Source organism: Hakea prostrata, chromosome 3, assembly GCF_041222555.1.
Source record: "Hakea prostrata isolate BN-2017 chromosome 3, UWA_Hpros_2, whole genome shotgun sequence".
NCBI lineage: Eukaryota > Viridiplantae > Streptophyta > Magnoliopsida > Proteales > Proteaceae > Hakea > Hakea prostrata.
Genome location: NC_142602.1, coordinates 40,497,324 through 40,518,132, shown reverse-complemented (window position 1 = coordinate 40,518,132; position 20,809 = coordinate 40,497,324). Strand labels below are relative to the sequence as shown.

General features: G+C 37.9%; 1 protein-coding gene across 3 annotated transcripts in view; it reads left to right on the top strand.

Moving 5' to 3' along the window:
• Positions 1-20,463, top strand: part of ELF9 (RNA binding (RRM/RBD/RNP motifs) family protein) — a 39,908-nt gene extending 19,445 nt beyond the window's left edge. For 2 of the 3 annotated variants that reach the window (XM_089150408.1, XM_089150407.1), the window contains exons 8-14: positions 3,637-3,726; positions 3,826-3,928; positions 4,854-4,934; positions 13,817-13,893; positions 14,057-14,137; positions 16,465-16,556; positions 19,378-20,460. In XM_089150408.1, coding sequence (XP_089006534.1) covers positions 3,637-3,726; positions 3,826-3,928; positions 4,854-4,934; positions 13,817-13,893; positions 14,057-14,137; positions 16,465-16,556; positions 19,378-19,501 — 648 coding nt within the window. In that variant the 3' untranslated portion in view covers positions 19,502-20,460. Of the gene's footprint in view, positions 1-3,636; positions 3,727-3,825; positions 3,929-4,853; positions 4,935-13,816; positions 13,894-14,056; positions 14,138-16,464; positions 16,557-19,377 lie in introns of all 3 variants that reach the window. The other variant, XM_089150409.1, reaches the window with a different exon arrangement.
• The last annotated feature ends 346 nt before the right edge of the window (positions 20,464-20,809 follow it).

Below are 20,809 nucleotides of genomic sequence, written 5' to 3'. Positions count from 1 at the left end.
AGGCGGTGAGCCGTAGATGATTTCGTGCACGTCATTCCTTATCAAGACTGTACACAATCAAAAGTAATAGTCTGGGAAAAAAAAGAAAAGGAAAAAGAAAAATTTATATAGCATTCTCAAGATAAAACAAATAGTAGGACACAGCATTCTCCTAGGTCACAAGTACAGAAAGGCAAAACATGCCTAGGTATCCAGGAGTGCCTTGTCAACTATGAGAATTTATAGTTTCCAAGAGCTATTGTAAATTTTGTCAATGAACTATGAGTATTCATTGTCTCTTATGCGATAAAATTTAAAGATCTTATAATGTATTGCTTAGGAGATTTATTAGTAGTCTCATTTGAATTTCCAAATTTGAATTAGATGTGCTCTCTTCTTCTGAGGTTTTTGTAAGTGATTGCATTGAATTGTTTTACTTTAATTTAGTATTGGTTGTTCTTACCTGGAAGCAAAGATTATGTGGGGTTCCCTTACCCGGAACCAATGGTTGTGTAAAATGTGTTGTTTCCCCAGTCCCCAGTCACTGTACTAAAAGGGAACATACTATTAGAATCCTTCTAGAGGTGCTAGAAGGGAGTGGGCATAGATTCAGATGAATCAAACCACTATAAATCCCTGTTTTGTCTCTTTGCTTTATTTCATTATTGCACGAATCACTAGTCTCAACCTATTCACCCCCCTCCTAGGTTGACTTTCATAGTTGTCTTCATTAATAAGTAGTAGTTATCCAAGAATAAGTGAGGAGAGTTGGAGGCTAACTAAACGAAAATAAAGTGGATAAGTGACCGACACGTGGACAGCAGTGGTTGGGTAGATCAATCACCTACGCAACTCAGATATGGGGAAAGGGGGAGCACTCAGGTGAGGCAAGGAAGATCAATGTTGGTGTACTGGTAGCAGGTTTCTGCTAGAGAGCACTTGACTTTAAGTAAAATCAAGATTTATTTCTTTACTGCATTTCTTTTTCAATTTTATTTCTCCACTGTCGTGTGTGAAAGTGTGTATATCACAAACTCAAATCATGTGGACTTAAGTGCGGTCCTTCATTTATGAATAGATTCCAAAATCCTCCTCTTGCACGGGAAAATATCCATTTACCAATTGGAAAAAGGATTTTATAATTTTTACAGTTCTACTTCAGTTACTAAGGGGTTGTAGGGTAATGTTTCTGTTCCATTTTCCTGTTTTAGGTAATAAACCATTTTTCTTGTTCTGTGTTTTGCCATTTCTGGGTTCTAAAATCATGTATGGTTTACATAGGGAACAAAATCGTTTCTGTAATGACTAAAAAAAAAAAAGAGGAGCAAAGCAGAGAAGAAATTTGGAGTTTTTAAGGTTTCAAAATAGGAAGTTATGTTTTAATGTCAAAAAGACAAGAATGCCCTCATTGGAAGATGGCAGCACCGGCTCGTTTAAAAAGAAACACACACCACACAGAAAAACAGACTGGATTACACATGATTGGGCAGTCTCTGTTCAAAAAATGCAAAAAAGCAGAACAAACAAGAAACAGGAACATCACCATTCAACCCCTAACTTAGTGGGTATACATTAGGTTTCAGTCACAAGGTCATATTTGGTTTCAGATTCTAATTTGAAGTAATGGGAATTAAAAAACAGAATAATAAAATAATAGAAACTACTAAGTACAGCTGCTGCCCTATGTGCGAAGTACACATATGCAAAAGAGACAACTGGAGCTTAGCTAAACTGGCTTTACCATTTAGCACCTGTGGAATGAGAGGTAGTCTTGAACTTTTAGAAACAAATCAAAGATGAAAGAGCAGACCGTGGCAACAATAGTGGATGATGTCAAGAAAACTGTGAAGCTATCCTTGTTATCAGGAGAGAAATTCTAAGGCCTCTTACATAGCTGAGAAGAACATACAATTTGAGTGGAAGACAAAAATACCTGCAGTGTGCTCCTGGTTTAGGCCTCCATAGCATGTGGTTGTGTTGCATTGCAAAGGGGCATAGCCAATTGGGCAGCAACTGATGGAGGATTAATGAGGGAAGTGGGAGCACCAATAATGGCTTTCACAGGAAAAGGAGAACTATCAGTGCTAGGAATGGAGATGCAAGTTTATATAAGGGCTATAGATTTGTGGGGGAAAGGATTTTTGGATGTATCTCTAGAATCAGACTCAAAAGATAACAGTTGACATAATTAATGGGAGAACTCTAGGGCCATGGAAGGTAAACCTTTAAAAGGCAAATTCAGCAGTTTGTAGGCACCCTTTATGATGAGGAATTTGTGCATGTGTGGAGGGAACAGGACCAGCCAGCAGATTACATGACAAATATTCAGCCGGGACATGCCCAAGTGGAGTGGGAACCTATGGACTTTGCCAGACAGTTATGGGAGCTTATTAAGAAGGATGTGAATGCTGAAGTCTATTTTAGGATGTAATTGTAGTGGAAGTTTCTCACGAGGTAGGAGGGGATGCCCTCCTTTACAGGAGTTTTCTTTCCTCATTTGCAATTCTTAAGGAGGTTTGGTTTTTCTGTATCTCCTCTCTTTATAATGCAAGAATCAATTATTTAAAAAAAAAAAAAAAAAAAAAAAAGAAGGGAAAAAGAAAAAAAAGAAAATCAGGTTGGGATAAATTTTTTGTACTATTGTCAAAGATGTTCTTGAACAGCAGCCTGAGTGATGGAAGATATTCTTGGAAGGAAGAAAAGAGAAAGCAAAGAGAAGAAATCAAGTAAGAAAGAAGGGGTCATGTATCCATGCTTTTCAAATGTATCTTACTGGTAGCAATGTTCCAAGGAAAACAGCTGATCAATCACATCTATATTTATAGCCACATTTACCGACTAAATTTCAAGTCAAACAAGACTCAAAATTAGAAACTGACTTCAACATAGACTCCTATACGAAGCATAGTTGTCAAGGCGTCCCCTAAGCGTCTCCTAGGCATCGGCTATTCGTTGGGTCTAGGCGTCCTGGTGTCGCCTTGTCGCATAGGCGACGCATTGTTGCCTTGCTGTGTGTCACCTTGGTTTTCGCTGTCCTCTATTGCCTTGCCTGGCCTTGCCTTGTTGTCTTGACAATTGTGATACTGAGAAGGCCTAGCCGGACAATATGCTTAGAATGAAATTCTAACTAGACTGACGAAATAAATGCAGTTTTCTTATGTTCTAACCATATTGGCCAATTACAAAGTAAATTCGTTTACCAAAAAAAGAATTTACAAAGTAAACTCATGGAATCAAAGCCAAATATATATGATCCAATCCTCAACTATTCATAAGGATAGAAGCCCAATCGGGTGATGCATCTCCATCATTGAACATTTGGATAAATATTTATGAAAGATTGAAAAACTGGTTAAAACAAGTATATGATGCAGAGCAAAAGGCTGAAGTTTCTGCTTATTCTCTGTATGTGATGTCTTCTGCACTGCTCTATTTCTTAGTAAGTCTTTGTTTACTTTTTTTTTGGTTGAGGAGTGGGGTGGGGGAAGGGTAAGCTACTTAGTTATTTTAATGTACTTGCGTTGTGGAATCATGTTTTCCCCTATGAAGCCACTTGTTATTTGTTTGTTTTACAAGTATTTCATGTTCATTAGGCATCATGAAACTCATATTTTCATGTTATTATATTCCTTTTTAACTAGAAGATTGAATATATAGGACCCTGACACCAAAAAGCCCCGAGTGAAGATCTATGTTGATAGAAAAACAGGAGTTAAAAAAGGAGATGCGCTTGTTACTTTCTTAAAGGTATTCTTTTTTACAGCTATTACTTTGCTACCGAGATGTTAAAATGATAGATGCTTATGTCTTAAATATATATATTTTTTTATGTTTCTTATACACTAGGAACCTTCAGTTGATTTAGCTACCCAAATTTTGGATGGTGCACCTCTCCGACCTGGTGGCAAAATTCCCATGTCAGTAACAAAGGCTAAGTTTGAGCAAAAAGGTAATTTAGCTCTTATAGACCTGTCTATTTCACAGTATAATTTAGGATCTTTCTGTACATACTGATTTGCTGAAGATTCAAAACCTTATTGTCCATTGGTATATCAGATTTCTTTTTTTCCTGGAATTCTTACTATGTTTTTCAGATATTCTAGGCCAGATCTCTCATTTCCATAAGATCTACTTCATTCTTATTCAAAATGTCAAACAGTGTTTTTTTATTGGACCTGTTGAGGTCCTTTGAAACAATTCTGATTGATCAATGGAAATGTGTTTCTATGCTATTGCTTTTTTGTACCTACATGATTTAGAAAAACTATCATGGAAGATCAAACAGAAGGTAAAGAAAACCCAGTTTGGTATTGCTGAGTGTCCTCTGGAAAGGTTTTCCTGTGTAGCTTTTCTTTGTTTTACTCCACGGAAAGGTGATGCAGCAATCTGACCACTGGATAAATGCTGCATGGTTTGTTTTGGCTGCATCTGAACCGTCAGAGCTTAATTGAATCATATACTCTCTTCTGTATTGGACTGCACCCTTTGGTAGTTCATGAACCCATGTAGTGGTCGTGGATTTTAAATCATTGTTTTGTTAAATGGCCTATTCATTTTGGCGAATACTTGAGTGGTGTGACGAGGACCTGGGGTCTGTCTATCCAAAATTTGGCCCTTGTCCAATCTGTCATGTGGTTGTATATGATGATGTAGGTAAGATTTTTTTTGAAAACCCTTTTTGGGAGAGAATAATACTGGCAGAATAATTTTTTATATAGGAGTAACTCCAGAATGTCTAAAATGTAATAGTTCTTGATTTAGTGGGGTAGAAAATGTTTTTTTTGTTCCATTAGAATCTCTTACATTCAATTTGATTTACATGTTAAGATATTCTTGTTAGTACGTTGCTAACTTTTGCTACATGTTCTATACAGGGGATACATTTATTGCTAAGAAAACAGATAAGAACAAGAAAAAAAAACTGAAGAAAGTTGAAGAAAGGATGCTTGGATGGAGTAAGTTCTCATGTACATATATATGCTGTAGTTGATAATGTACGTTAGTTATTTCATTGTTTAGGATCTGGTACAATAACCATTGAGAAAATATTAGTTTGTTTTTAATATGTGTGATAGTCATGGTACAGGTTCTTGCGAGATCTCACTCGAGGTCTTTCTTTTTTGAGGTCCCGAGACGAGATCTTAGGCGAGACCTCTGAAATACCATAACTTGACAGAGATCTCGGTCCATCAACTAGTTTGAAATCCCACATTTCAAGTGAGACATGTTGAGATCTTGACTTATCTTGCCTCCTAAGTCGCCTATATCTTCCCAAGTTCATTTTTTGCCTCCTCTAGTCGACAGCTTCCCTAAGCCACAATAGCTATTCATGGGCCCAAGCCCAAATTGCTAAGAGAACCCTAAGGCCCAAAGTGATAACAAAATGTGATGCATGAGCCATACCCAACGCTTCTGTTATGAACTTATGGTGGTTGTATTATTGGATCTTGAGAATTGAGAATGTAATGTTCTATTGTACTCATAGGGATGAAATTTTGTTTCTATTTAAGTTATTTGATATATCTTATCACTTTCTTTTCATTTGTATGTCTTAATGGTTCTATATTTGATGTTTTATAACCTTACATGTTTGTTCCTGCATCATTCCAGTTTCAAACTTAGGGTCAAGTTAAAACTCATACTTATGGTTGTTTTATCAGAAACTTGAGTCCACAAATGTGTTTAGAAGGCTTAAAATAGGCTGAATACCAAATTTGGGCCCAAAATGTCCGTTAAAACCTCCCAAGATGGGCCCTCGAGTTCACTCGATTGATTGGGAGAAAATATTAGATCTCGAGCAAGATCTCGCCAACTCGAGTGAGATCTTGCTTTTTCTCAAGGGCGAGATTGCCCTCGAGAGTGAGATTTGTGGCCATGGTGACAGTATAGCATATTAATAAACCGCTAATAAATGGGGAAAGAAGAGGGAGAAGAAAGAGAGATTGATGGAAGAAGGAAAGAACTAGCGGAGCTGGTTATCTTTGCAGTCTCCTGCAGTCCTTTATTTGTTGTAAGAATCAGCAGCTAAGTAGTCTCTTGTCCTGGATAGGAAACAATAGAACTACCAAAACTAAATTCCAATAAATGACAAGTAACAGAACCTGCAATTTAGAAAGTCATAGTAGTAGAGATGACGAAGAGAAGAGTGGAGAAGGAGGAGAGAATTGGTGAAGGGGAGAGAGTTCACACGAACCTCTCCTCCCTACTCATGCTTTATTAATAGTCACAGACCCAATCTCAGTCTAGGAGTACTTTCCTAAACTGAATTACATAAAAAAAGACAGTAGATTATTGTACTCTAAAACATAACTACTCAAAAAGTTGGCACAAGACCAAGTATCCTCCACAAACAAATATCATCAGTCTAGTCTATCTTTTCACTTTTCAGTCTCGCTTCATGCCTTCCCATTTGGGTACAACAAGTACTAGGCCTTATAGAAGCGTGCTCGTCAACACCTTAGCATATTACTTTTTTCTCCTCGTTTTTATGCTCAGTTCTAATCCGGCATTACTGTACCTGTTTCATTTCAGTTATCACTTAGCCTTTGCTTGAGGAGGACTTGACACAGTTCATACAACCATCAGTACAATCCCATATTTAAATAAAGAAACCATGCAAATTCTGAATTTAACAAGTATAGGCATTGGGCATTAGTTCGTTTTCTAATTTGACTGTTCAATACTATAATCAACATTTCTATTCAAGTATGTTGGTCAAGTACTTAAAGTTATCATTTAATACGTTATTCAATTCCATTTTTTTTGGTGGGAAAGTCAACACATAATACATCTATGGATTGCACAAGTGAAAGAAATAAGATCTCGTAGTTAACTAGTAGATATTACCCATTTATTGAGTAGCATCATCCAGTTGCAACAAACATGAATTAGTTGATATCACTTGCTTGTTCTTGTTCTGCGCACATTCCTTATGATCTAAAATCAATTAGAGCCCACACCTTCTCTTGTTAGAGTTCCTGTCCTACATAACATATATTGCATTTATAAAATCCAATTTTTTGCTTTCACCAAAGCTTTAAATCTATTAGTTTCAGCTGGGATTATAAACCCAGTCTTACTCTTTTAGCTTTATGGCCATTCAAAAAAAGATCAGACCCGTGGCTAATTTATGGGAAATAAATCCTAACCATATGAAAGGAGAGAGGGCTGCTGTCCAAATCCCTAGCTCCTTCCTTACCTTCAATCGTTCTCTCTTTTCTTTCTATCCTTTTTTTTTTTTTGGGGGGGGGGGGTTCAGTATTTATGGCTAAGACCATTAAACCACAAAGGAATTCATATACCTTGCAACCCGTACTATGACAAGGCAATTAAGGCATTGATAATGCCACTCAGGCATTTTCATGAACACCTGAGCTGCAAATTATTAGTTCATGCACTCCAAATCAAGGAGTTAGATGCCAACAAAAAAAAAAAAAAAAAAACACTTCTTCAAATGCAGCATACTTAATATAAGGTTTAGAAACACTTTAATCAAAGATGAATACAGAGGAATCAAGCTAGGTTCTTACTGACTTGAAATCTGGGAAGAAAATCCTCTTTGAGACCTCAAATCATCCAAAACTTAGAAAAATGGGGTTGAGGGAAGATGGAACGACAGTAGCAGCAACTCTAGAATCAGATTAGGTGATTAAACTCATAAAAAACAACCCTTATCTCCATTTTTCTTCATGCCCGATCCACCTTCCTCTTTCCCCTTATCTTCATCTCACGGTTCCCTTTTTCTTCTAGTCGTGCTCTTCATTTTGTTCTCTCTCTCTCTCTCTCTCTCTCTCTCTCTCTTTCTTTCCCCTTTATACTCATAAAATTACCAAATAACCTTCTTCTTTAAGTGGTTGGTTCAATACTAACTCAAAGCAAACCAGTCCTTTAGAGCAATCCAAGTCCTAAACCAACCCAAAATTATGTTATTAAACCACCAGAAATCATAAAAAATATAATTAATTAACTAGAATTTAAATAAATTTTTATTCCAAAATTTTAATGTAACCCCTTACCTCTTGTAACCTCCAATGCCTTGACCCATCACCACTAATGTGAGGCATTACATCCTCTCCCCCTTAAAAAAAATTTCATCCTCAAAATTTTGCTTACCTAAGTCACTAAAAAAGTTCACAAAATTTTGCTTACCTTGTCAATAAAAAAGTTCAGGTTATGGAGTCTGCATATCTGTCTCCAGCTCTTAAGATGGCTCTCGACTTGAGTGGTTACCCCTTAATACCTTTACAAGTGATATGGATTTGTTCCTTAGCTCCTTTTCTTGCCGATCAAGGATTTTTTATGGTTTTTCTTCATGTGTCAAATCTTCTAAAGGATCATTTGAAGTCATGAAAAGAATTGGGAATGTGGCCTTATAGACTTGCTTTGCCACTAGAATTGTCCTATACCCCTAATGTGTCTCATGCATCTGCATTGGACAAGTATGTTGTTGATCCTTTACATGTGTTGCATTATAAGCCTTTGCAAGTAAAGGAAGACCTCACTAATGAAGAGAAGCGTATAAAAATTCTTAACTGCAAGGAAAAACAAAAGTTAAGGAACATTGTACCTTTAGTTAAGGTATTGAGTAACCACTTGAGTCAAAAGCTTTATGGGAGTTAGAGAGATATGTAGACATGATATCCCTTTGTTTGACTGACAAGGTAAGCAAGTTTCGGGGATGAAATTTATTTTAAGCAGGGGAGGGATGTAAAGCCCCGTTTTTAAATTGTACTATTTTAATAATTCTGAATGTGGTATTGGTTCCAAAGGAGAAGAGGACTGAATAAGCCAAAGCCATATGACCAGGTAATATGAATGAAGGGAATAGTACTTTGTTTAATGGAACTAGTAAGTGGGCTCATAGGTTGTGAACCAGCCTTAGTTATATTGACCCAAGTCTAGTTAATTGTTAGTAGTGATTAAATGTGGCCAAAAAGGAGAATTGGATTGAAGTAGCCCATATGGTTCAAAGATGGTTCATTTAAGGGTGCAATTCAAATTTTGATTTAAAGAGGGTCCAGTAGGATGGTTTGGGTCATGCTTCAACTAGACTAAATAAGCTGAACTTGTCTTTTAGATGAGCCCTAAAGCTCATTCTATTAGCAAAGGAAAAAGAGAGAGAACAATTGAGGGCTAGAGGAAAAGGGAAGAGGAGCTGGAGGAGGGAATCGTAGACTAGTAGGAGCAAATTCAGACATGAAAAATAGAGATTGAACTCGGCATGCAAGCTAAACCTAAAGGATTTAGAATTCCACACACTTGAAGGAGTTTTCAGCTTGATTTGAGCTCAGACCGAAGGTTAGACTTCAGTTGTGTATGAGATTAAGATTGACTGTGAGTGAATGTAGTGACTCAGTTCATTTCATGGATTCAAGAAGGTTATGGCCAATTCTTATTTTTAGAACGAAATGAAAAGTAGGGTTGAAAGTTGAAACTCTGTTTTGGTAGACTGACCCCCGTGTAGTGTTTGGACCAAAACTTTGACTCCAAAGTATATGATCTTAGTATCACTTTAAAGAGGGCTATATGGGCTACTGAGGCAAAATGACGAGTATGCCCTTGAATAAAAAATGGAATACTTTAAATTAGAAATGAAATTGGAAATTTACATGCACCTCCCTCCCCATACCCTTACACTTATACGACCCAACACTTTTCCCATACCCCTTGCACCTCCATCACTAGCACCCTTCACCGTTGGAAACCACCCACCACCACCATTTGGGAAACGGAATCGAGGGCTCGCACAAGAATTCTGAAATACTCTGAAAATTTAAGGTTTTCGAAGCCAACCAAAAAGGGGTGCTAGTCTTTTAATCCTTTTATTTGTTCCTCTGCTCCTTTCTCCAAACATCTGTTCATTTAGGTTATCAGCAACATTAACTTTAAATGCCTTCATTCTGAACTAAGAAATGAAGCTCGAACTCTTAGCTGGAAGAACCCTAACAATGAATTGGAAAATAAAGAATATGTATCGATTCTCGACAAAACATTTTCCAATGACATAATCACCACTGGAATCTGTCTGAAAGTTGAAGATCCCTGTTTGGGAAGGGTGGGATCTCATAAAATTCAGAATTGGAAGAAGATGGATCATCGAAGTGAAATCGAACCTTGCTCTTTCCCCAATTTCTGACGGAACATCAATGAGCCAAAACCCCCAAATCCTTTCATGATTCCAGAATTTAGGGTTTCCAAATTGTAGCAAAAATGTTGGTGATAAAGCAGCAAAATATGATTAAATTCACTGTTCACAAGAAGGGGGAGCGAATTCTGCAATCAGTATTCAAGAATAATAAATTGTAGAAGAATAAACCAGCCCACCAGGCTATCGGTCAGCATCAGAGAGAGTTCGAAACAGCAAATTGATTAGAATGGGTAAAAATTGATGTAACAGATGGATCAGAAGGGGTAATTGGAGCAGAGAATTGATCAGAAGGGTGTGATTTTCTGCAGATTTTAAGCAGAGTCTGTTGCCAATCTCAAAGTCTGAAACCTAAAAGTTGCCAAAAGAGATACCCATCGCAGACTATCACCTATTTTAAGAGCTCTCAATCAGTTGAATTCCGAAGACAAGAAAAATCTTTAGAACAAAAGACACAACACCTCGGAAGAACCATAAAATCCAACGTGAGAGGAGATGGTGGTGGGTAATTTCCGGCAGGGCCCTTCATTTTCCGGTGGCTCAACTTAACCAATGAAAAGATGGGTGAAGGGGTTCCTTCTTCAACCATCTCTATATGTAAGGTTCAACTTTGAGAAGAGGGTTTATGTAAGGGCATATTTTAGTCATTTTAACATGTTAGGGGGTAGTTTGGTCATACTTAAAAAGTATTGTGAGTTCCAGTCTAAAATTGGAACTGGTTCTAAACGGAGGCTAATGGGTTGGACCTAAGTGTAAGTTTTGCACCCTTGGGGGTGTTTCCTTGGTATTGATGCAACATTGGGGGTGTGCAGGTAAAAGATTCTTGATGATTTTCCCCCTTCATTGCTATAATGCCATGTGACGCTATGATGCAACTAGCTCCAAATTGGCCCATTATCCTTTGTAATCAAATTAGGGTTGATAGATATAGGTGTTGGCCTTTGTTTGTTAGGTTTATGTGCATAGGCCTATTCTATGGGCAAAAAAATTGAGAATCTAGTCTCTAAGTACAAAAATTTATTTAATGTAAATTTTGACCAAGTTATAAGGGCAACATGTTCTTAGTTCAGTTTTATGTTTCCCAGACTGAGTTTATTAGTTTCTACTTTGAGCTAGTTTTTTCTAATTTTGAGTTAGAACATAGTAGGACTCTAGTAAATTATGTATAAATAAGACCCCTCCACTATATGGGGAGAGAACAGTGCTGATTATTGAGTAGTAATGTTTCCCATTCAAGCACTGTGTGTGTGTGTGTGTGTGTGTGTGTGTTTAGTGATAAACTGGTCAATTCGTTTGAGGATTCAAGTAGTAGAAGTCTGATTCTCTCAATTAGTTTGAAGAATCAATCCTAGTAAGGTTCTAAGCAAGTCCAGCTCAGATCCTTGACAGTGCTGTAGGAGACAGCCGTCAACCATCGTCATCTACAGCAACATTCCAGCTCCAGCAAGGCTCCAATCTAGGTCCTAAACAGGTACTATTAGAAGCCCTTCTTAGTCCCATCCTCAACAGCTTTTGATTTCTTTTCTAAAACCCTAATCCTAGGTGCACATTCTCTCTTGGACCTAAACCCTAGTTCAACCATAGCTCCCTAATCTATCCCCTGTGTAGCTCCATATTTTAGCCTTAAGTTCCTCTTCATCCCTCTCACCTTCAATCCCAATTTTGGCCCTATCTGACCACCTAAACTCTAGATCTGTCCATCCTTGTCAACCCTTCTTAATGCATTGAAGATGCACAGGAGCTTTCTGGTTTGAGGGGCTTATGGAAAGATTTAGAGATTCCTACAAGGATCTTCATAGGGTCTTTATTGCTCTAGATATTGTTCATGATAGGAGTTAATTTGGCAAGCACTGTAAAGTGTTTCAAGCAGGTATGTGGACGTTATTAAGGTGGTCTAGCCTCAATTTGATGAGGGTCGACGCCAAACATCTTTATTTGGCCAACTAAGATGGGACTAAAGACTAGGTTAATAGGGCAGTTCATCTTTATTGTATTGGATGCCTATGGGTGATCTCAAACGGGGTGTTTAGGTTTTACTTTGAAACTATAGTTGGTAAGTGGTTGAATGTTAAGTAATAGAAGATGAAGCCTAGTGGATTGATATGGGTATAGGAATCAAAGATCCGTGAATTAAAAACTAGGAGTTGGTTTCTTGAGATGAGATGATATGGGGTAAATACTTGAGATGAGGTGATATGGGGTAAATACTTGAGATGGGAAATTAGGGTTTTCGGAGATGGGATCAGGCTGTAACTTAGGTTGGTCTTAGGGCTTTAGGTATAGGTAATACTTGGTAGTTAAGATATATAAGGTTTCTTGATTTTAGGGTTTCAAGATCTTAGATTTTCAAGAAGTTGCTGGTTCCTAGGTTACTCTGAGGGGATTAAGTTGGGATTTGGTTTGCAGGTTTCTCAGGTAGGGGGACAAGTGTAGGAAGTTTTGTTGATTCCTGATGGCTGGTTTGGGAGATCTAGGGTTTCTTGGTATTTAGGTTTTTAGGCTGAAGTCTGGGTTTGGTGGAACTTGTGGATAGAGAGGACCTTGGGATTGAGATCTGGATTGAGTGGTAGGATTAGGTGCTAAAGACTTGCTCCAAGAATCAGCAGATCATCCTATTTGTGGGATGGCTACGATTGAAGGTGAACAGGTTAGGGTAAGGATTCTTTGAATGATGCAGCGGAGCTTCAAACAAAGTAAAATTCCAATAGGGGGAAAGAAGGTGGTGGTGGGGTTTGATTTCCTACATGAGTCACTGGCTTCCCTAGTCAGTGCTTGCTTGGTTGATTGGCTTCATAGTACTGTCCAACCATCAATCAAGGAGCCAAAGTTTCAAACCTCTAGCACCAAAAAGGGACTCCAGCAGCAATCTTCCCACGAGACATGAAGGCACAGTCTAAGAAGCTTTAAAAACAACAAAAATATCAGTTAATCAATCTAACCAGTACATCCCATGGTTGGGGCCCATATGAAGGCTTATCAGCCTTACAAACTCAATTGGGATAAAATACCTCCCATGCGTTTTGGGTTTGTGTGTGTTTTAATTTTTTCCCCCTTGGGAAAGAGGGGGGAGGGGAGGGTTGTTAGATAAAGCCAAAAACTGATAAAAGTGATGAAAGGTACCGTCCTGCCCTAATAAAGTGAGTAGTTTAAGATTGTTGGGGTCAAGGAAGATTGGATACCCATTGCGTTTGGCTTACATCAAGGATTAGCTATAAGGTTTAGTTGTCTCCAAATATCTTGGATTTCAAACCAAACACACTTAAGATCTACTTTGTGTATGCTTTTTGCTGATGATATTGTTTTGGTGATGAAACAAGCAAGGATTATCACTGAGGTTTAGCTATAGAGATCAACCTTGGGATCAAAATGTTTCATTCTGTGACTCAATTGCTTAAACTAGCCTCAAATACAATTTCAAAGAACATAATTCAATACTTCATATCAAGTGAGTTTTTCTGGTCCAGACAGTTCATTTTATTAGGAGTAGGGCTATAGATGAGCAATATTTGTGCTAATCCTATTCTGTGGATATTCTTGTACACTGGGACAAATCATATGGATGGCTTAATGTTTGTTAGTTTTTTGGTGGCTTTTCTGTTTTCTGTGATTCTTCTGTCATTCTGAAGCCTGGGCTCATTTTCACAATCTTGGCTAATTCACTCCTGTAACTATGAATGTTTCCCACTCCTTCAGGTGGCCGTGATGATGCGAAAGTTTCAATTCCAGCTACTGTTGTTCTCCGTTATATGTTTACAGTTTCTGAAATGAGGGTAAGCACTTCTTAACCTTAAAATTTGTGGTCATAACATGTAGAGTTTTCTTGTCGAAGTTTATCGTTTTCCAGAGTAGTACCTGAGTAGGCTCCTTTGGATTCTTATCTCCAAACTCTGATTGAGTCTAGTGTCTTGGATTCACATTGTTCTGTGTATGCAGTCTGATCCCAATCTGCATTCAGAACTGGGGGCTGACATTGAAGAAGAATGTACAAAGCTTGGTCCAGTGGACTCAATAAAGGTATTCATTAAGCTAACCCTTCTAGGAGCATGATGAATACACAAAAGAATCTTGCTATTGTCTATCATCTTTAAGGAGGTATATAAATAGAAAGAACATTGAGCATTCATATGGCAAAAGTTGTCATATGGCACCAAGGCAAGTCCAGGCTCTTCATTGGTGCCTAGGCAACTAAGTATTCTTGTACTGAGAACTGAGGCAATAAGGCTGTTAGATATTAATATAAGATATATTCCCTTTAAGTTGTAATTATGAGGGAGACTGATATGTAAACTAAAAATTCAAAATATTTTACTTATAAATGCCTCGCATTGTATGATGTCTAAAGAGTTCAGTTACGATCTTAACAAATGAGAATCCAAACGTAGTGGTTTGTTTCCTCTTGATGTTGCTGGTGGGAAATGTGGTGGTTGCAGCAACAGATCTCACATCTATGACTGTTGATGATAAGTCTGCCTCTCTTACCAAGGATTAAGTTCTTGGTTTTGACCAGCCAGAGACTGAGATATGGGTGAGATGTGTTGAATATATGGCTAAACAAAGGGATTTTGGGGTAAAACTCGACATGTGATGGGTTGGTAGAAACCATCAAAACTGGTTGACACTACCAAAACTTGTCGAAACTGCTGAAATTGGGTTGGCTGCAATTGGTCATAACTTGGCATTTATTGGTTGAAACCACTTGAATGTTTAAAGTGAAAAACTTGTTGAAGCTTGTTGAAACCTGGGATATAAGAAACCGAGATTTAAACTGAAAATTTGGCCCATCTGGCTCAAAACTTGAACCATGCCTCTTACCATGCTGGCAGTGGTGCATCTTAAAAACCCACCCACCCTTTTCCCCTCTTCTTTCCACTGTTTCTGGGACATAAGCACTTAGACTACATGTGGGTGGCTCGAGCACCTAGGACCTTAGCAAAACTGACTTGGTGCATGCCTTGACTATGAAATAACATGACTTCTCCTTTAGTTTCCTTAACAATGGAATATCTAATAAAATGCTGCACTATTGATTATTTTACTATGAATCAATGATGCAACATTTTGAAGTCTTAGCAATCCTAGTTAAGAACTAAAGAAACAGTAAACAAGGCATCACTGTTATTGCATAATCCGAGCTGCTCCAGCACTCAGTTGTCAAGACTCGTGTAACTCGTCACCCAGTGGCATTGCTATATCTCCCAGAAACAGTGGAAAGAAAACTCACCAGTGCACTTCTTTACACTGTCAAATCACGTATGAATGCTATGCTCTATATAAACATGTTAAATTGCGATCCTGTACTCTGGCACATTCATCATGCCAGACTGCATAGGATGTTGCAACATATAAAGCCAATCACAGTATGCCTGTCAGATTTATTATGCATATTCATAAGCCATCTTTAATAGCTCTGTCATGCTGCCGCATGTCCAGATTCTGCGAATGCATTTTCTGCATTGCCGGTGTTTCTCTATTTAGCTGTGCTAGTACACCTTGATTTGCATGCTGCCTGTATCCTCTGTACTTGTGGCTGCCATCTGTACTGCTGCTCTTTTGACTGAACTTGATTGCGCTGTGATGCACAGTGGACACTGTATTGACAACAATGACAATGCAACACATGCACCACCTGTACTCTGTGTGCAACATTACCTTTTGAGTTGAGGTGCTTGGTTTGGTTTCTGTTTGGTCCTTCCATGGTTTATGGGGATACTTTTTTGTACTTTGCTTCCTGTTACTTTGTTATATGCTTAATCTATTGACAAAGTGCTCCCATTTCTCATTTCCCCTTTCCTTTCTCCTCTTTCTCTTTTTGGAGTAGTGGTTGGTTTGGAGGTGGGGTGAGTGGCAACCGTAAAGGAAAAGAGAAAAGCAATCAATTAAATTGGTACCAGTGGGATTAATTCTTAGAAATGAGATAAAGTGGACATTGTAAAAATACTTTTTTGCTGTGAACCGATGGACATATGACATGTGTAAGCTGTGGATTGTTCCTCTCAGGCTAGCAGAATCAGGAATTGCTGTCTGCATGGTTTACAGGATCTGTTGATACTGCTATGGATCTCAATCAGCTAGTGGATTACCCTGAATTCCTAATGTGGTCGATCAAGGTCAAATTGATTCTTGTTGGATTAGATTGGGCTTGGCTGGTAGTGATCCATCCCTTGATCCAGATCCTCTAAACCATGGCTAACGGAGAGTTTTTATGTAATGTGATCTAATTTGTAGTAGGTAGTTTTGTTTTTAATACCCTTTTTTTTGTGCCATTTATTGCTATTAAGTTATAATCAACCGAATTAATACTCCTAATGTTGTTTACAAATTTCTTGTGCTTTGGGTTGCAGGTGTGTGAGAATCATCCTCAGGGTGTTGTATTGGTCAGATTTAAGGATAGAAAGGATGCTCAGAGTTGCATAGAGTTGATGAATGGAAGATGGTAGTTTCTCTCCCTTAACACCTGAGCTTGAACTTCTTTGCATTTCAAAATTTTGTTGATCACTAAACACTGTTCATATGGGGCTAGAAACGCATAAAGTTTATTGTTATTCAGCAACATCAGAGTTCCTCTCTTGTTCATTGTGTTAGTTCTTATGTTGAACCAGGGTGTTGCATGTAACCTGAAAGTAGTAGCATCTGAATCATGCATCACAGCCATTCTTACACAATAACATTTATGCTTGCAACACAACTTTGATTAGTTCACATTTTTACATAGGCAATCAAATAGAAACAACATGAGCAAATGTCAAGTACAATTGGCAAAAAAGAGGCAATCAAATACCAAGCTGACTAGTTGATTCAAATGCTTTCTGGACTCATTTAATTTCTCTCATCTCCCAAGAAAATATCCCAGCCAGATTCCCATTTTTAGTGAATAAAACAACGACAACAAGCCTTGGCCCAACTAAATGGGGTCGACTACATGGATTCTTGCCTTCCAATCAGCTTTGTTTAAGGCCATACTAGATATAAGGCCTAAGCTAAACATGCCATATTAGATATAAGGCCTAAGCTATGCATATCCTGTCTGAGCACTTCTCTTAAGGTTATCTTAGGTCTGCTCCTAGCTCTTATAATTCCTTCAATCTAGATTAAATTGCTTCTCCATACATGCATTTACGTGCCTTTGTGGAATGTGACTGTGCTATCTCAAACAACATTCTCACAATTTCTCACTATCGGAGCTACTCCTAGACCAGCTCTATCATGATCATTCCTTATTTTGTCCTTCCTAGTTTTTCCACTCATCCATCTTAGCATCCTCATTTCAGCTACACTGAGTTATCTATATGATACTTCTTAATAGCCCAACACTCCGCCACATACATTATAGCTGGTTGTACAATGGTCTTATAGAATTTTCATTTGAGCTTTGAAGGAATACTTCGAGTGCACAAGACCCCGGACATACTTCTCCTTTATCCACCCTGCTTTAATTCTTTGGGAAACAACATCCTCTATATCACATTTTTTTTGTTTATGATTGAGCCAAGATACCTAAAACAATTGCTTTGAGGAATCTCCTCATCAAGTTTCACCACCTCATCATCCACCCAATCAAGACCAAAGTTACAGACTAGATGTTCTGTTTTCGTTCTACTTAGTTTAAAGCCTTTTGATTCAAAAGTTTCTTTCCATGATTCTAAATTGGTATTAATCCCTACTCGTGTGTCATCTATCAACACAATAGCATTAACATCCCCATTTTTAGTAAATAATCTACCTATTAATGAACAACAACAACAGCAGCAACAAGAAGCCTTGTCCCAACTAAATGGTGTCAGCTACATGTATTCTTGCTTTCCAATTGGCTCTGTTTGAGGCCCATAGTAGATACAAGGCTAAGTTGTGGATGTCCTTTCTCACCATTTCTTTTAAGGTACCTATTAATAAAACATCCCTGAAAAGAGAGTTAAGCCCAATCCAAAATATATTTTATTTTATTTTCCCATTAGGACGTTATAACTTGCATGGACAAATGACTGACAAACCATAGTGCAGGTGAAAAAGATTTACATAATCCATTAATGTCTGATGAAAGGAAAAATGACTTTCATGGCAAAATGCTTTGGTTATCTTCTAAACTGTAGGCCATTTTTTTTGAGTCCAAAAGAGACTTCAGTAGGGCATACTTGAGACAGCTCGGACCTATTCTTGACATATTCTTGACATAAAATTTTGCATGGTATCTAATAACCACTAGCGCTGTATCTGATTTTCTTGCAAAGTGAAGGAAGCATATGTGGATTTTAACATCTAGGGAATCTTCTCTATATTTTCTTTGACTGTTCCAAAATTTCAAGTTTTCTGTTATGAACTATTTTGGAGGCGTGCCATGTGTGTTTGACATGAGCCAGTTCAGTGCAATTGTGGGTGTTTCTGTTAACAGCTATGATCATATTAAAGTGCTTCTGTTGGAGTACAATCATTTCTCCATCTCTTACTTGACCTCAATTACAGCAATCTGGGTCATCTTTCTCCCCGACTTCTCGTCTTATGTTAGGAAGCACCTATACAGTGATTTCTGTCAATCCTGATTTAATTAAGCTTCCTTAAGACCTGTGGGAGGCAAGCCAGACTCTTTGGACTCATTTGGAGAATTGTGCTCATTTTGTAGCCAAAGGCAAGATGCATTTTTGTTCCCTCTTTTTCATTGTAAATCAGAATTTCACACATCCATGGCAGCACATTTGCAACCCATTGTTATACATAAGGGCAACACTCATTTGGAGAGTTACCTCTACCATTGAAAGAAGACCGGGTTAACACAATCAACTGTATCTTCTGAGAAAGAGTTGTAATTTTGGATGGGCTGAAATCCTTAGGATTTCCAGCCCTTTGAAGTTAGAGTGGGAATTTTGGTTATTCATCCAGGTCACTTATTTCATCATATAATAACCTGAGTGGAAGACATGCTCAAACATGCATTGGGAACTTTTCTATTTCATTAATTTATACTATTTGATGAATTTAACCTTTTTTTTTTTTTGTTTTTTGTTTTTTTGTTTTTAACTCTGTATACTCTACAATTGCAAGTCACAGTTTTACTAAATACATGATTTACGTATTGTTAACCTGAAATTTTTGTTACACTAGACAAGCATCGTTTAATGACATACATACGGTTATATAACTGAACAATTTTCATTTTTGAAAGGGAAATGATGGTAATAGAGTTCACTCTGTTTTTATGGTCCTCCATTTTCACTGTAACTCTGAATCTGCCTGATTTTTCCCTCACATTGCTGGCTCTATAGGTTCGCTGGGAGACAAATACATGCCAGTTTAGATGATGGATCTGTCAATCATGCTTTGGTTCGTGATCGAGCTGACGATGAGGCTCGATTGGAGCAGTTTGCTGCTGAGCTTGAAGCAGACTAGTTCTGAATTATATTATCAGATTGGTTGATTAGTTGTGGGTTTAACGCTTTTTGTATAGTTGATTAGCATTTAAAGCATGTGGTTGATTTTGTTGTACTGTTGCTAATGTTATAAATCATGGTAACATGGATAAGAAGCAAGTACTGAGCTAAAGGTGTTGGAAACTTCTGTAGAATCAGAAGGGGAACCCTGTTTCATAAGCTTTTTGACTCATTTTTATTTGTAAGCTGTTTGGTCTGGTATAGTTGATTTGTTTAATTATTTTTTCCTTGTTTTATGTATTGGCTTTGCAACTATTGCTTTATTAGAGAACGGCGCAGTTGTCAGTGGATCATGGTTGTAGCCTGAGGTTGAGGTATGGAATAATCTCTTAGCAAAGATTGCTGGGGTAAGATTGCATGGGGAAACCCATATGCCATGTGCATCCTTGCCGAGGTTGCTCTGTACCATTGCACCTTCAGTTGATCTTCTCTAATTGGTGCATTTCCGGATAAGTTTGCTTGGATTTTATGCCTTAGTCATTGTTGCTACGTATGGTTTTCAAAGCGCCTGGGTTTTTAATTCCTTTCTGAGGCATTATTGGACATGCGCGCTGAGATTATTTGGCCTTTTGCTTCCTTTGTCTGGAAGTTAGGGAGCTGGAGACCTTGATCTTTAGAATTGAGTAACTTAGTCTACATTCCTTTGGTCCACTGGGATGCAGACCTTTCCATTCGTATGCACGTTTCGTTTTCAGCTACTACTTATTCTGGTAGGTCTCAGACCTTTTCATCCACTATTGGTCAGTTGCAATGGTGCCTTTTCTTTTTCCTCTGAAGCTGTTGTTTAGGTGTGAGGATGTCTGATACCTTTCCCAGTTGGAAATCTGCATTGGATGTTTTTTCATAAAAAGACATCCTGCATGTCCTTTTCTCTTAGGTGGGATAGGTCCCAAAATAGAATCTCCTGAAGGTCCAATAGCATTTAAATAACTAATTTTGCTTGGGTCATGTAATGCGCATGACCGTCAAGCCGAGATTTCGGACCGTCAGATCCAAAATATCGGTTGAAATTGAATCTCGATTGTTGAATTTCAAAGGTCAAGATTGAAATTTTGACCGAAAATCTGATCTGATGGCCGGCTTGATGGTCCTGGGCATTTTCTTTTTGGTCAAAGGGGAAAAGCTTAATTAAATAAAAGAGTTTAAGCTAGGAGACCTGGACAATAACAATGAATGATCAATCATGAAAATAGGTGGGACATTCCACCATGAACTAGAAAGAGAGAAAACGACGGGCTCCCTTAACAAGGAAATCAGCAAATCTATT